A 15,826-nucleotide genomic window follows, 5' to 3' on the forward strand; every position below is an offset into this window, starting at 1 on the left:
GTAACAAAGGCCGCTGGGGGACTTCCCGAGTCGCGCAACCTGAGCGGGGCCGAAGGGTTAACCGCGCGCCCGGCTCCCGCGCGCATCCCGGCCCCCGCCCCGCCGTCGCTAGGAGACGCCGGAAGTGGGGGAGGGTGGGAATCTTTTTCGGGCGCTCAGAGGCGGAGGGAGGGGAGCGCGCGTGCGCGCGCCCGTGCGTCCGTCGCTGCGGTGACCGTCCTCACAGTCCGTCGGCTCGCGCCCCGCCTCCGTCCCCACCGCCCCCTCCCCTGTCGCGCTCTGGGGGTGTTTCTCGCTCCTCCCGAGTTACAGCCGCGGTTGCCGCTGCTCCTCCTCTCCCAGTCTTGGGTTTCCCTGGCGCTGCCGCCGCAGCTACCTCTGCGGGCTGTATGAGGAGGAGGAGGAGGAGGATGTGAAGATGGCGGAGCTGCAGATGCTGCTGGAAGAGGAAATCCCGGGGGGCCGCCGGGCCCTCTTCGACAGTTACACGAATCTGGAACGGGTGGCCGACTACTGCGAGAACAACTACATCCAGGTGCGATGCATTCCCCGGCTTGGGCGCGTCGGGTCTGGGGACGGTGAGGGGCGCGTGGGGGACCCGAGAGCCGGGGAGGGCGCTCCGGGCCGAGGCCGCCGCGGGGACTCGGCCGGACCGAGCCCCGGTGGGGGGCAGGGAGCAGGGTGAGGGCTGCGGCTGGTGAATGGGTGGAAGGCTCTGACCGCAGGAAATTCTATCTTTAAAACCTCTAAAAAATCGGTGAGCCGGTTCTCGGTGCGGTGTGCGTCGCGTCCCGCCTCTTCGCTGCTTCTGCCCTCGGCTGCCCCCGCACTCCTGGCCTGTCAATGTTCGGGGTGGCGGAGGAGGCGGAGAGTGGCATTTTCTATCTAACGGAATCCTACTTAGATGGTGGTTGTGTGTGTGTGTGTGTGTGTGTGTGTGTGAGAGAGAGAGAGAGAGAGAGAGAGAGAGAGAGAGAGAGAGAGAGAGAGCGCGAGCGAGCTACACTGAGGAGTTGCTCCCCCGCCCCCAAATTCTGGAGGATATTTAAGGGGATGTTACTGCAAAGAGAAGTGCCTCATCTTTTTTTTTTTTTTAAGGTAGTTAAGGTAGAAGAGCAATTGTCTCTTGATGGAAGTTAATTTCATTTCTCTCCCTATGGGGAATGGGAATCTACATAATGAGCTGTCCCTTCCCCCGTCCCGTTAGAATAGATAATTTTCTTGTGGGAAAAAAAAGAACTGTCTCACACACACACACACACACACACACACACACACACACATTTTATATAGAGAAAAATGAACCTCATGGCTTAATCCCCCCCATGGTTGGTTTGGCACTGGGAGTCAGCAGTAGCATTGTGTGTGTGTGTGTGTGTGTGTGTAGGCGGAGAATATTGGTGAGATGAGATCCAGCTGGTCTTGGATGAAGCAAAAGATTTTGTAGATAAAAAAAATCCTTCCTTATAAATTATTTGAAAGAATAGTAGTTTACTACGCACAATTTTGCAAATCATTTGTTTTCCTTATGGCTTAGTCTGACTTACAGATTCTGTTTCCTTTTTTTTCTTTCCCATTTAAATTCTCTAGGGATAAAGGTGGAGATGGAAGCAGTATGTTAAACTGTTTCTTCATAGTCCCCTCCCCCCCCCATGCTCTCATTCTCATTTCTGCAGGCATCCTTGTTAACATTCTCTATATTACAAAGCATTCATAAATCTTAGTATAAATAGAAAAAAATAGGTGTTACAGTTTATAGGTTCATGGCTTTTATGAGGACCACATGTTTAATCAAAATGAGACTTATTAATTAGACATGTACTGAACTCTATTATCTTGTAGGGAATATCTGTATTCTAGAATGAAGTAGACATAATCCAACCCTTTCCCTCCAAAGCAGTTGAAAGTATGTCCAATAGGAAAAGAATTTGTCTTGGGTCAAAGCCTCATACAAAAAAAATTACAAATTTCCATATTTGTAGAGTGTTTTGCTAATACTGAGTGGTATAGGAAAGATTCAAAGGTTCATTTGCTCAATTTTTCACTAAATGTAGTTGGAAGTCTTTATGTCACATAGTTGTGTCAAGGGTTGATGGTACACATTTAGTGTCTTCAAGGTTTTATTAGTGTAGTTAGTAGGAAAGGCTGATCTGTGAGCAGATTAATACCATATACAGTCAGCGCTCCCCATCAGAGGGTTGGTGAATTCAGTCAAATGTGATGGAAAATATATGAAGAAAAAATTGTCTCTAGTAAACAAGTAAGGCCTTTTCTTATCTTTATTCCCTCAGTGATACAGTATAACAACTATTCACATAGCTTTTTACATTGTATTAGATAAGTAATCTAGAGTGATATAAAGTATGTAGGAGAATGTGTGGTAGGTTACTTGTAAATATTATGCCATTTTATACAAGGGACTTGAGTTTCCAAAGATGTTGGTATTTGTAGGGGTTTAGAACCAATTTGTGGTGCAATCTGAGGGGCAATGCAGGTGTGGTTAATATGTACTCTGTAGTGTACTATGGGTGGGAAGGAAGACTCTGGGCAGCTGTTCTATCCTCAGGGAATTCATGGTCTCTGGAAGAGGCAAAACCAGAAGGACTAAAGTGCTTAATTCCATTGCCTTATGCAGCTTATTATGGGAAAAAGTTGTGGGTCAGAAGAAAAATTGGGGTGGAAAAGTGATTGGATTGTAGTTGTTACCAATAAATAATAAAAAAGAAACAGATCTATCTGCCTTCAAGATAAATTTTATTATAATTAGGAGGGTTAGTTCATTTTAGATGAATTACGTGAACTTAGATTTTACATGAAGGTAAAAGTACTTGGGTTGATAAAACTGAGAGGCTAAAGGGATCAACAGTTGTTTTTCTGGTATTTTATACATTTATTTTCCCCTCAAAAAGAAGAGTGTTACTGCCACCAGTTTCTAGCAATTGGAGTCAAAATTTAGTGTGTTGGTATTTTATTTATTTTTTATTTTGGTACTGGGCCTTTGCACATGCTTTGCATGCACTTTACTGGTGAACTACATCCCTAGCCCAATATATGTTGGTGTTTTAATCAGCTTTTTTGCTGCTATGACTAAAGGATCTGATCAGAACAATTATAGAGGAGGAAAAGTTTATTTGAGGATCACAGTTTCAGAGATCTTAGTCCATAGAAGACTGCCTGGCTTCATTTCTTGGGAGATGAATATCATGGCAGTGTGTGTGACAGAGGGAAGCAGCTTACATCATGGTGATCAAGAAGCAGAGAGACTCTACTTTCCAGATACAAATATATACATCAAAGCCACACCCTAATTCCCACCTCCTCTAGCCACACCCTACCACTTCAGTTAACACTCAGTTAATCCCTATCCTAGGATAAAAATCACTGTTTGAGTTAAGACTCTTACAAACCAATCATTTCTCCTCAGAACCATCTTGCATTGTCTCAAATGTGAGCTTTTGGGGGACACCTCACATCCAAACCTTAACAGTTTGACTTAATAAAATAGTGTTTAGTTTTACATTATTTCTTCAATTTAGCATCTGAAACAGATTTTTTTGCTTTATTAATTTATTTTAGGTACTAGAGATTGAACTCAGGGGCATTCTGCCACTGACCTACATCCTCAGCATGTGTGTGTGTGTGTGTGTGTGTGTGTGTGTGTGTGTGTGTATGCCTTAGCATCCTGAGTTGCTGGGATTATAAGTATGGGCCACCATAACTGGCTAGATTTCATACTTTTCCTTTCTTAGATTATTATCTGTTTTAGGATCCAGTGGGTATATTTTTTTGTCCTCTCTCAGGATGATAGCTCTTACATAATTTGTTTGTAGTAAAATTGATAAATAGAACATGGTAATAGTGAATTTGTACAGATCCAGCTGTACATTTGGCTTGCTTTGTGACTAAAGAATTGGTGAGCAGTGGTTTTGATGCTGTCATCCTGCAATAGATGAAGTTAGTTGACTAGGATCAGGGAGCAAATGATATATTTAGCTTTATTATGGTCTGAAGTCAGTGGTTTTAGCCACTGTCTTGGGTTAAACTAAATCAACACTCATTTTATTGTACTGAATTTATTTATTTTTATTTTTTATTTTTTATTTTTTTTTGCCTATGAAGCAGAAAAAAGAGAACTCTCATTATCCTATGTAATGAATTTTTTTTTTTTTTTTTTTTTTTTTTTTTTGGTACCAAGGATTGGATCCAGGGAGTCTTAACTACTGAGCCACATCCCCAACCCTTTTTATTTTTTATGGTGTCTTGCTGAGTTTTTTAGGACCTCAGTAAGTTCCTGAGGCTGGCTCCTTTTCAGCCTCCCGAGTTGCTAGTATTATAGGCATATGCCACTGTGTCTGCTGTAATAAGCATTTTTATGCAGTGTTAGGTAACTGGTACAATGCCTAGAAATATTTTAAAAATGACATAAATAAGATTATTCTAAGTGTGGATTTTTATTTAGTGTAAAATTTGAGATATATTTAAGATGTGTATTTCTTTTCTTCATTTATTACTATAAACATTGAATGTCCCCATTCTTTTAGAAACTGCAGGAATGAAAACAATTTTGATTAACTTGGAATGTACATTTTTAGGATTTTATCACTTGAATGTTTTAATTAAGTTTATTTTAACTTTGCTAAAGTAAATCTGAAAAAACCAACTTGTTCACATTTACATTTTTTTCTTTTCTTTTTTTTAGATGAAAGAAACTGCTGAGCCTAGGGATATAGCTTAGTGCTCCCCTAGCACATGTGAGGCCCTTATTACTGACAAAAAAAAAAAAAAAAAAAAAAAGAAAAGAAAGAAAGAAAGAAAAAAAGGACAGAAAAAGTTCTTCTTGTGAATAGTTCATGTAGATACATAGTAAAATCCCATTGTCTCTTGTTTAAGAGCAGAATCACCCATAACATGAATTAACTAAGAACAAAAATTAAAAATTTACCTTAAATTTTATCTGAAATACTTTTGAACAATAGACAATATTAGTAGTAACTTTTTTTTTAATCAACATGGATACTCCCAGAATTAATTGGAAACATCATGAAAAGTTTATAAAGGGATAATAGCTTATTATCAATGTGATAAAAAGTATTAAAATGATATAAAGATTTAAGTTTTGTAGCCGGGGGCGGTGGCACACACCTGTAATCCCAGCTGTTCAGGAGGCTGAGGCAGGAGGACGGAGAGTTCAAAGTCAGCCTCAGCAAAAGTGAGGTGCTAAGCAACTCAGACCCTGTCTCTAAATAAAATACAAAATAAGAATGGGATGTAGCTCAGTGATTGAGCACCCCTGAGTTCAATCCCTGTTACCAATAAATAAATAAATGAAGGAAGGAAGGAAGGAGGAAGGAAGGAAGGAAGGAAGGAAGATTTAAATTTTTTGCAAGTGTAATAATGCATGCCTATAATCCCAGCTATTTCAGGAGGTCTCCTAAGTTTAATGCATGCCTATAATCCCAGCTATTTTAGGAGGTCTCATAAATTTGAGAACAGTCTCAGCAATTTAGTGAAACCCTGTCTCAAAATAAAAAGGCCCGGGAGGGTTAGGGATATAGGTTAGTGGTTGAGTGGTTGCTTAACATGTCCAAGGACCTCGATTCAGTCCCTAGAACTACCAAGAAAAGATTTAAATTTTTTATTTAATAAAAATAATTAGAATACTTGTGCACTGTTGGAAAATTATTAGAAAACACAAATAGATATTAAGAAATTAAAAATTGCCCAAATCATCTCGAATATACATTTGGTATTTAAGCTTTAGTGTTTCTTTTCTTTCTTTCTTTCTTTTTTTTTTTTTTTTTTGGTGATTCTGGGGATTGAACACAGGGCCTTGTGCACTCAGCTATATTCCCATCTCTTTTAAAATTTTTATTTTATATATGTATTTTGGTATGGAGGATTGAGCTCAGGGGCACTCAACCACTGAGTCACATCCCCAGCCCTGTTTTTTTGTATTAATTATTTTTTTTGAGGGGGGGGAGGGGGGGAGGGAGTTTTAATATTTATAATTATTTTTTTTTAATTTTCGGTGGACACAACATCTTTGTTTGTATGTGGTGCCAAGGATCGAACCCGGGCCGCATGCATGCCAGGTGAGCGCGCTACCGCTTGAGCCACATCCCCAGCCTCTTGTATTTTATTTAAAGACAGGGTCTCACTGAGTTGCTTAGTGCCTTGCTTTTGCTGAGGCTGACTTTGAACTCGCTATACTCCTGTCCCAGCCTCCTGAGCCACTGGGATTATAGGCGGGCACCACTGTGCCTAGCTTTAAATTTTTATTTTGAGACAGTGTCTCCTTACGTTGTTCAGGATGGCGCTCAAACGGTAGCGCGCTCGCCTGGCATGCGTGTGGCCCGGGTTCGACCCTCAGCACCACATACAAACAAAGATGTTGTGTCCGCTGAAAACTAAAAAATAAATATTAAAAAAAAGAAACATTTAATAATGCTGGGCTTGACCTTTTTTTTTTTTTTTAATGGATGTCATAGAGTATACAGAAACCAGGTTGTATTTTATTTATGGGTTGAGTTCTGTTTGTTCTCACAAATTGAGGAATCTTAAAAGTCCTCAAGAATGAGGAAGAAAGGAATAAATTTGATAGTAGAAATTTGAGGACTGATATTTCTATCCTTCCCCATGATTTTTGTCTTTTACCACAGCAAACTGAACAAGTGGACACCAGACTAAATTAGGGGAGAAAAGAATTCTCCTAGGTTGAGGTGACTTAGCTTATGCAGAATTAGTCCTGACACCCTAGCAGAAACACTGGGTGAATGGGTTTTCAGTGCCTTTGACAAGATTGCAGAAACAGGCTAAGTTGCACTCTTGAGCCCCTTATTTGTTGAAGTTTTGCCATTTGTGCACTTCCTTATGCTTTTTTCTTCCATATTTTTATTGATGCTTTATAGTTGTACATCATAGTGGGACTTGTTTTTACATACTCATACGTGCACACAATATAACAGCATAATTTGGACAGTATCATTTCCCCGGTTTTCCCTCTTTCCCTTCTCTCCTCCTTTCCCCTGGTCCCTTTCCTTTGCTCTGCTCTATTTTGATTTTCATGAGTTTCCCTTATCCCCTCCCAACCCCACTCCCAACCACCTTTCTTTTACTTTTTCCTCTCTAGCTTCCACATATAAGAGAAATTCTTACATCTTTTTGTTCAAGGTACTTAAGTGGCCTCAGAATTTTTACTGATTCAGGGATTCTTACCTCATTTCATCCTTCCTTGAAGAGTAGCTTGGTACAAACTTGCCTCTGTACCCAACAATTCATAAACTTTGCATTTACTTTTTTTCATGGTGTTATGATTAATGTGTGAGTGTGCCGCAGTCTGGCTAGGCACAAAATAACCAAGCCGCCACACAGCCTTGTAGGTTCAAAACAGGAACTCCTTTATTATCCGCACTCCCATGAAGGGAACGCCAAGCATGTGGCCTTCCCCTGGGACACACCACACACCAACTGGAAATCCCTCCTCTGGAAAATCCCTCCTACGGCACTTCCCTAACCAATGGGAACTCTCAGGGAATCCCCTGGAAAACTCCAAAGTAGCAGGAGAACTCCAAAGTGGCAGTCCTAGGCGGACAGCAGGGGTCTAATATGCAATTGAATACACAGCTTAACATAACCATTATCATTTCAATGGCTTGCTGGCATCACCTCTCAACCACTCTGTTCTGGCAAAAATGCCAGACTGGGCTATGGTTCTCAGCATGAATGTCTGATACATCAGTTTTATTCAGGGTCTTCTTTCTTCCTCCAGAGAATAATTTATAAACAAAATTGATTTACTTCTGTCTAGAATTTGTAGTTGTTGCGGTGGGACATCTGCAGTCAAGGCGAGAGATAAAGAATGTCCATGTGCTATGCCCTTTTATTTTATTTTTAAAATTTTTTTTAGTTGTAGTTGGACACAATACCTTTATTTTATTTATTTATTTGTATGTGATTCTGAGGATCGAACCCAATGCCTCTCATGTGCTAGGCGAGTGCTCTACCACTGAGCCACAACCCCAGCCCCAGTGCTATGCCCTTTTTAATGCTTTATTCACTCAAAATCACTCCATACATTTCACTCTATAGGTTCTTAAACAAGGAAATGAGTTCTTAATGTTGGGCATTGCAATAGACATAATCAGTTCAAAGTAAACAATTCTAAGTTAATTCTAAGCACTGCAAACACACTTAATCATGAGAGACCTATTAACAGACATTCCCTCTGCATGCTAAGCTTAAGTGCTAGATTTAAAGCCTTAAGTCTTAGATCTGAATTCCAGCAGATGCATACTTCAGACCGCAGTGATCAGGTCAGGAACCCATAGAGACTTCTGGAGCAGAGTTGGTGACTGGCTTCGGAGATGGTAAGGGAATGTCACCGTTTTCACCAGAGTCAAGAGGCTGATGTAGAGTTTGAGAGCTGTGAGGATGATGCAGAGGATCAGGCAGATGATGAGAAGAGTTGGATGTCAATCTAGGTCCTCATCAAGCTCTTAGGCTTGGGTGCATCAGTGTCAGCTGGCCTGAATGTCTGTTCATTTGCTTTATTTTTCATACTAAATTTTGGGAGCTTCTGCTCGCCCTTTGGTTACCTATCAGCTTTTACTAGGTTTCTTGGTGACATTTATACCGCAGTTGAAACCGCAGTTGACCGGTGACGAGTCCTTGCTTCCCCGATGTTGAAGAATAACACCAAAGAAGCACGCCGAGGCAAGGTCAGAGTAGAAATTAGAAGTTTATTAAAGGACAGCAGAAAAGACTTCTCCCAGAGGAAGAAGGGGACCCAAGAGGTGGAATCCGTGGAAGTGCGGTTGTCTCCCCTTTTTATAGTTTTGGTGATGGAACCTAGGTTGGAAGGCCCGAGGGGTGGGACACAGGTGGGCCTAATTATCATCTTTTGGGATGGGATTATCACTTCTCTGGGATGGGCTATCTCCAAATCTGTTGGGGCTGTTGGTTAACACTTCTTTGAGGTGGACTTTGGCCTAGGGTCTTTTTGGGACTTCATTAACATTCCATGAATTGTCCTGTGTTTTCCCTGAGTCATTCCCAGCATGGCCTCCATTTTAGATTTCACTCTATATTAGACCCGATTTACCTGACTTGCATTTGGAGTCAGGACATATGTTTTGGTGATTTCCCTCCTGTTATCACACTTTTGATTCTTATCAGGGTTATGACAAATGACATGTGACTTTACCCTGTCTCTTACCAGGATTGTGGAAAGTGACTTGCTTTTATTAGGCTATGCTTGATGACATATTGGAGAGCTCTGTAGGCTTGCCTGGTGAGACTGCAGGTTAATTTTAAAATGGAGTTTTAGAATGTAGTTGCTTAGGCTGAGGGCTAAGGCCATCCTTAAATTAGTGCAGATATTTTTGAGCATGAGGTCTTTTTGTCTTTCTTTCTTTTTTTTTTTTTTTTTGTGGTGCTGGGGATTGAACCCAGGGCCTTGTGCATGTGAGGCAACTCTACCTACTGAGCTATATATCCCCAACCCCTTCTTTTTCTTTTAAAATGTAGGAAATTTAACAGTATGCTATACAGTAAGTAATTGTAATATTTTGATGGATGAAGGGAAATAACCTGAAAATTAGGCTATTTGTGGATGTTTAATAGGTTTATGACTCATTTTTTTATGGGACTGGTTAGTAGATTGAACTCAAAAAGTAGCATGTGGAACAATACATTCTGTTTCAAACTTTTATGTTGTTATTTTCTTGCATGTATAAAGCTTCTGGATGGTAGTGTCATATCCTGAACATTTTTATATCCTCCCATTAAGCTGCATGATATTGTTCCTAGACACTCATTAAGTAGTTGCTCAATGTCAGAAATACATACCTGAATATACTAAAATTTATGTACTGATTATTTGTGGATGGAACAGAATTACCTGCAAATTGGTCTTGCAAGTTTTTTTTATTAGATATTTTGAGTGACTTTATATTCCGTAAATATTACTTACAATGTAGTCATTACTTTGCAGGAAAAATAGTTATAATTTTTATTTTTAAGCAAATGTACTTTGAGGCAGAAAATTTGGGTGACAAAACAACTTTGCCTTGCATCATTTACAGCTTTTTTTTTTTTTTTTTTTGTTTGGTGTTGCTGGGGTTTGAACTCTGGGACTTGTGGATAATAGGCGAGTGCCCTGCTACTGAATTATATTCCCTGCTCCTCTCATTTAAATTTTAAGGTCAGATATATTGAGGTTTAATACACATATAGTACAATTTGTCTTTATTAGGTGTAAGGTATGTAAATTTTGATAAACTTATGCAGTCATTTAAACATTGTTAATGAAAGGTTTTTTTTGTACTTTTTGTGGTCAGTCCCTTCCCTTTACTCTCAGCCTTTGGTAAACACTACGTTTTATGTCCCTGTAGTTTTTGCCTTTTCCAGAATGCCATCTAAATGGAATTATAAAGTAAGTAGCCTTTTGTGTTTGATTTCTTTAACTTAACATAATACATTTAGAAATCATGTAGAGGCTGGGGATGTAGTTCAGTGGTAGAGCTCTTGCTTATTAGCATGTGTGAGGCCTTGGGATTTGATTCCCCCGTACTACCACCAAAAAAGAAAATAAACAAAACATTAATGCGAGCTGGGGTTGTGGCTCAGAGGTAGAGTACTCACCTAGCATGCATGAGGCACTGGGTTTGGTCCTCAGCACCACATAAAATAAAATATATTGTGTCCACCTATAATTAAAAAATAAATATTTAGAAAACAAAAAACAAACAAAACACTAATGCTATTATATTGTGTAAGTAGTTTATTCCTTTTCATTGCTAAGCAATATTCCATTGTATGGAAGAATCACAGTTTGTTTATCCATTCATCAATTGATAGATTTCTGTAGTAAGTGATTAGGAGAGGTTTGTGAGGAGCTCCTACTTTTTTCTCACTCATTTTTTAGTCTACCAGACTGCCATAACACATTTTTTCACATTCTGGTTCTGGTAGAGTAAAGCTTTCTTCTGCATTCTTAGGGCAGAGGTGCAGGCTATACACAGCCACAGAATATTGTGTCACTCATGTTGCAGTCATCTGGCTCCTTTTGTTTAGGTGTTGATTTTCATGGGCTGAATCTTTTGCTACTTACCCAGCTGTCCCTGTAAGTAGAAGCTTTTCTGAATCTAACAAGGGCTTCGGAGCATCTGATACATTTTGCTTTCCCTTTACTTTTGGACAATAAATATCCCTAGCAGTACGATTATTGAATCACATGGTTTAATACATATTTTACTTTATAGTAACTGACAAACTCTTTTCCAAAATGATGATAGCATTTTGCAGTCCCATTAGCAAAGTTCCAGTTATTCTGCATCTTTTTCAGCATTTGGTTTTGTTGTTTTTTTTTATTTTAGCTATTCTAATAGAGGTAAGTGATGTTTCACTGATTATGTATGACAACCCCACAGCTAACATTGTAACTCAGTCATGAAAATCTGAAATAAGATCAGAAACTAGTTTTAATTTAACATAGTGCTACAAAGTATTGAAAGTCCTAATCAGGTCAATTAGAAAAGAAAAAGGAATGAAAGGCATCTATACTTGAAAGGGAGAAATTAAATTGTCTTTGTAGTATGTATTTAAATTTTCTTATTTATTTACTTTTTTTGTGGTGTTGGTGACAGAAAACATGATATGATATATAGAAAACCCTAATTTACTAAAAAACTGTTAGAATTAATAAATGAACTCAGTAAAGTTATAGAATACAAATCAATATATAAAAATGAATTGCATTTCCATATATTAATAACAGCTACCAAGGGCTGGGGTTGTGGCTCAGAGGTAGAGTGCTTGCCTAGCATGCATGAGGCATTGGGTTCCATCCTCAGCACCACATAAAAATAAAATAAAGGTATTGGTCCACCTAAACTAAAAAACAAATGTTTTTTCAAAAAATAAATAACAGCTATCTAAAAAAGAAATTAAGAAAGAAGTCCTATTCATAATAGCATCAAAAAGAATAAAATACTTAGGAGTACATTTGACTAAGGAATGAAATATCTGTACACTAAAAACCATAAGGCATATATGAAAGTAATTGAAGAAGATTCAATAAATGGAAAGAGCATATGTTCATGAATTAGAAAAGTTAATAGTGTTGTTTAAATGTCAATACTTCCTGAAGCTATCTATAAGTTCAGTGTGATCATTATCAAAACTCTAATGGCATTTTTCACAAAAACAAAATCTTAAAATTTGTATGAAATCTCAAAAGACTCAATAGCCAAATCTGTCCTGAGTAAGAAGAATGAAATTGGAGGCATCATGCATCCTGATTTCAAATTATATTACAAAGCTGTAATAATCAAAACAGTATGCTGCTGGCATATAAACAGACATAGAAGCCAGTTGCTAGTTTTGAGACTGAGGCAGGAGGATCATGAGTTCAAGGTCAGCCTGGGCAATTTAGTGAACCCCATCTAAACAAAGCAAAACAAAAATGACACTAAGACACCAGACATAGATCAATGGAATACAATGGAGAGCCCAGAAACACAACCGCATGTATAGAGTCAACTAATTTTTGGTATACAATGGGGAATGGACAATGGGGAAAGGATAGTTTCTTCAATGAATGATGTTGGAAAAACTATGTCCACAGCAAAATAATGAAATTGAACTCTTATACCAAACACAAAAAATAACTTGAAGTGGATAAAAGTCTTCATTAAATGTAAGAACTGAAATTGTAAAATTCTTAGAAGAAAACAGGGAAAAAGCTCCAACATTAGTCTTGGCAATATTTTTTTGGAATATGACACCAAAAGCATGGGTAACAGAAGCAAGAATAAACACATCAAACTAGGCAACTTGTGAAATGCAAGAAAATATTTGGACACTGTGTGTCTCATAAAGGGTTGGTTTGTATTCATGTTATATAAAGAACTCATATAACTCAATAGCAAACAAAACAACATAATTTAAAAATGGGAGAAGGACCCCAAATATTTTTCCAAATCAGACATGTAAATGAAAAAATATGAAAAGGTGCTCGACATGACTAAACAGGGAAATATGTAAGTTGAAACTACAATAAGATACTCTCATTGTATGCTCTCAGGTTTGTAATCAGAAAGGTGAGATAAATGTTGGCAAGATATGGAGAACAGGGAATCCTTGTATATGGAGGGAATGGGTTGATACAGCCCTTCCCCCCCCCAAAAAAAATCAAATATAAGACAACCGTATGATTCAGCAGTCCCACTTCTGGATATATGTCCTACTTTTTGGTGTATATGAGGTAAATGGATATTTCCAAGATATCTGCATTATTTGCAGTAGCCAAGATATGTGTCCATTAATGGGTGAATAAAGAAAATGTATAAATGTATGCAAGGAATGTTATTCAACCATGAAAAAAGGAAACTCTATTGTTTGGAACAATGCATGTGAACCTGGAGAGCATTTTTCTAAGGAAAATAAGTGAGACACAGAAAGACAGTGTTGTATGGTTTCACTTGTATGTGGAATTAAAAAAATTCAAAACTCATAGAAACTGAGAGTAGAATGGTGGTTGCCAGAGGTTGGTGGGGGATGATGTTGGTCAAAGGACACAAACTTAATTATCAGATGAATCAGTCCTGGGGATCTAATGTACTGCATCATGACTACAGGACTAAAATTTATAACAAGTATTTTAAACTGGCTATAAGAGAGTATATCTTAAGTAGATTTCTGCTTACCCCTCAACTCCAAAGGTAACTATGTGAGGTGATGGATGTGTTAATAGTTGAAATGTGATAGTCATTTATAGTCTACATATCAAATCATATTGATATCCATTTTTGTGTCGTTTGGGATTGAACTCAGGAACTCATACATACTAGGTGAGTGCTCTACCACTGAGCTACAGACCCAGCCCAATGTTGATGTACTTTAAAATCATGTAATACTTTAAATATATTTAATTTTTATTTGTCCTTTACTTCTCAGTAAAGCTAATAAAATAGTCCCAAATTGCCTGCAAGCCACAAATGATCTGGCTTCTAGCCTTGATCTTATCTCCTGCTATACTGCTCCTGGTACTCCCCCCCACCCCCTTTGGTACTCACAGTTGAACCCAGAGGCTCTTTACTACCAAGCCACATCCCCAGACTTTTTTATTTTTTATTTGGAAAGGGGTCCAAATAAAAGATTGGCCTTTGAACTTGCTGTCCTTCTGCCTCAGTATCCTGGGAGTATAGGCATGTGCCACTGTGCTCAGAATCCTGTTGTTACTACTTTATCCTCCTTTGTTCAACTACTCCATCCACTTGAGCTTCCTGCTTTTGACCATACCAGACACACTTCTGCCTCAGGACCTTTTTATTTTGCATTTGCCATGTTCTCTGCTGGTAGTATTGCACCTGTAGATAGTTGCATGACGGGTTCATTTATATCTCCCTGGCTCTCTCTAAAATTATACTCTTGCCCCTTTTTCACTCCCTTTCTTGCTTAGGCTTTTCTCTCTGTGGTTTAGTTTTCTGTATATTGTCACTTTATGTACAGTGTATCTTATTCAGTTTTTTGTTTCTCTCCTCTGTCATATAAAGGTAGGGTTTTTGTCTGTTCATTTCCAGCACCTGGAACTGTGTGCCTCGTACAAGATAGGCACTCAATAAATATTTGTTAAACAGATAAAATTGTAGTTCTGTTCTAGTCAACAGTAGATAATGTCTGAGCACTGAAATAATTTAGTTTTGCAAATTGAATAGTTTGTAGATTTTATGCTAGGAAAATGAAAGTTGTTATACCTTTCATACATATTTAATGTAGATGTGATCAACAGAGTTAACACTAATATTTCACACATGATTGATGTCTTAGATTTAATTCATTAGTTCAGTTACTGTTAACTTAGTGCAGGTCTTATTCTATAGTGGATACTTATTAAATGTCTGAGTTGTTCTATAACTTCCTGGGAAATTAGTAAGGGAGATATTCCTTTTTATGGCATAGATATGAGATGTCCACCAAAAGCTCATGTGTGAAATAATGCAAGAACATTCAGACATGAAATGATTAGATTATGAGAGTTGTAACCTAATCAGTTGATCACTCTACTGTTATGGATTAACTGCATAGTAAGTGTTAACTGGCAGATAAAGTGTGGCTAGAGGAGGTAGGTCTCTGGGGACTTGCCTTTGTATTTTGTCCCAGGTGAGCTGGGCTCTCTGCTTCTCTGTTATGTCCTCAGTTGCTTTCCTCTACCATGCCCTTCCATCATGATATTCTGCTCAGAGCTATGGAGTTTGACTCACCACAGACTGAACTTCTGAAAGCCATGAGCTGAAATAGACTTTTCCTTCTTTAAAATTATTCGTGTCAGGTCTTTTGGTCACAGAAATGAAAAAGCTGACTAAAACATACGTATTCTAAAAAAAAATAAGTAAACTCAAGCTAACTTCTGATTCTGCTAAACTAAAATTCTTTGAAGAGACAATTTTTATTTCCTGCTTGCTTTGTCTTCAATGCTGTGTTTAGTGTACAATAAACTTTTTTTGGGGGGGGATAAAACAATTTTCCTATTTATACCATATACTTTATTATTTCTTCCTGTTCATTCAAAAATTTTATTAAGCATCTTTCTATAATGAAAAGTCAGTGGTAAATTATGCAGGAACTAACAGTCTAGTTCTGTTACCATTTGGATTACTATGAAGAGCCTTTGTTAAGTTTTGCTGAACTAAATATAACATGGGACTGTTTTTCTTTTGTTTTTCTTGCTAAGAGTTATTTGGACTTATCTACTTACCTATTCAAGACTTTAAATAGAGGCAGGGAGATAACATTGTTAGGAAGTATGAGAACCTACAAAATAATG

At 38.3% G+C, this 15,826-nt stretch overlaps 1 protein-coding gene across 46 annotated transcripts in view; it reads left to right on the forward strand.

Moving 5' to 3' along the window:
- Positions 1 to 209: 209 nt before the first annotated feature.
- Positions 210 to 15,826, forward strand: part of Abi2 (abl interactor 2) — a 116,338-nt gene continuing 100,721 nt past the window's right edge. For all 46 annotated transcript variants that reach the window (XM_077803189.1, XM_026394593.2, XM_077803209.1 and 43 more), the window contains exon 1: positions 210 to 535. In XM_077803189.1, coding sequence (XP_077659315.1) covers positions 419 to 535 — 117 coding nt within the window. In that variant the 5' untranslated portion in view covers positions 210 to 418. The remainder of the gene's footprint in view (positions 536 to 15,826) is intronic.

Source organism: Urocitellus parryii, chromosome 1 (genome assembly GCF_045843805.1).
Source record: "Urocitellus parryii isolate mUroPar1 chromosome 1, mUroPar1.hap1, whole genome shotgun sequence".
Taxonomy (NCBI): domain Eukaryota; kingdom Metazoa; phylum Chordata; class Mammalia; order Rodentia; family Sciuridae; genus Urocitellus; species Urocitellus parryii.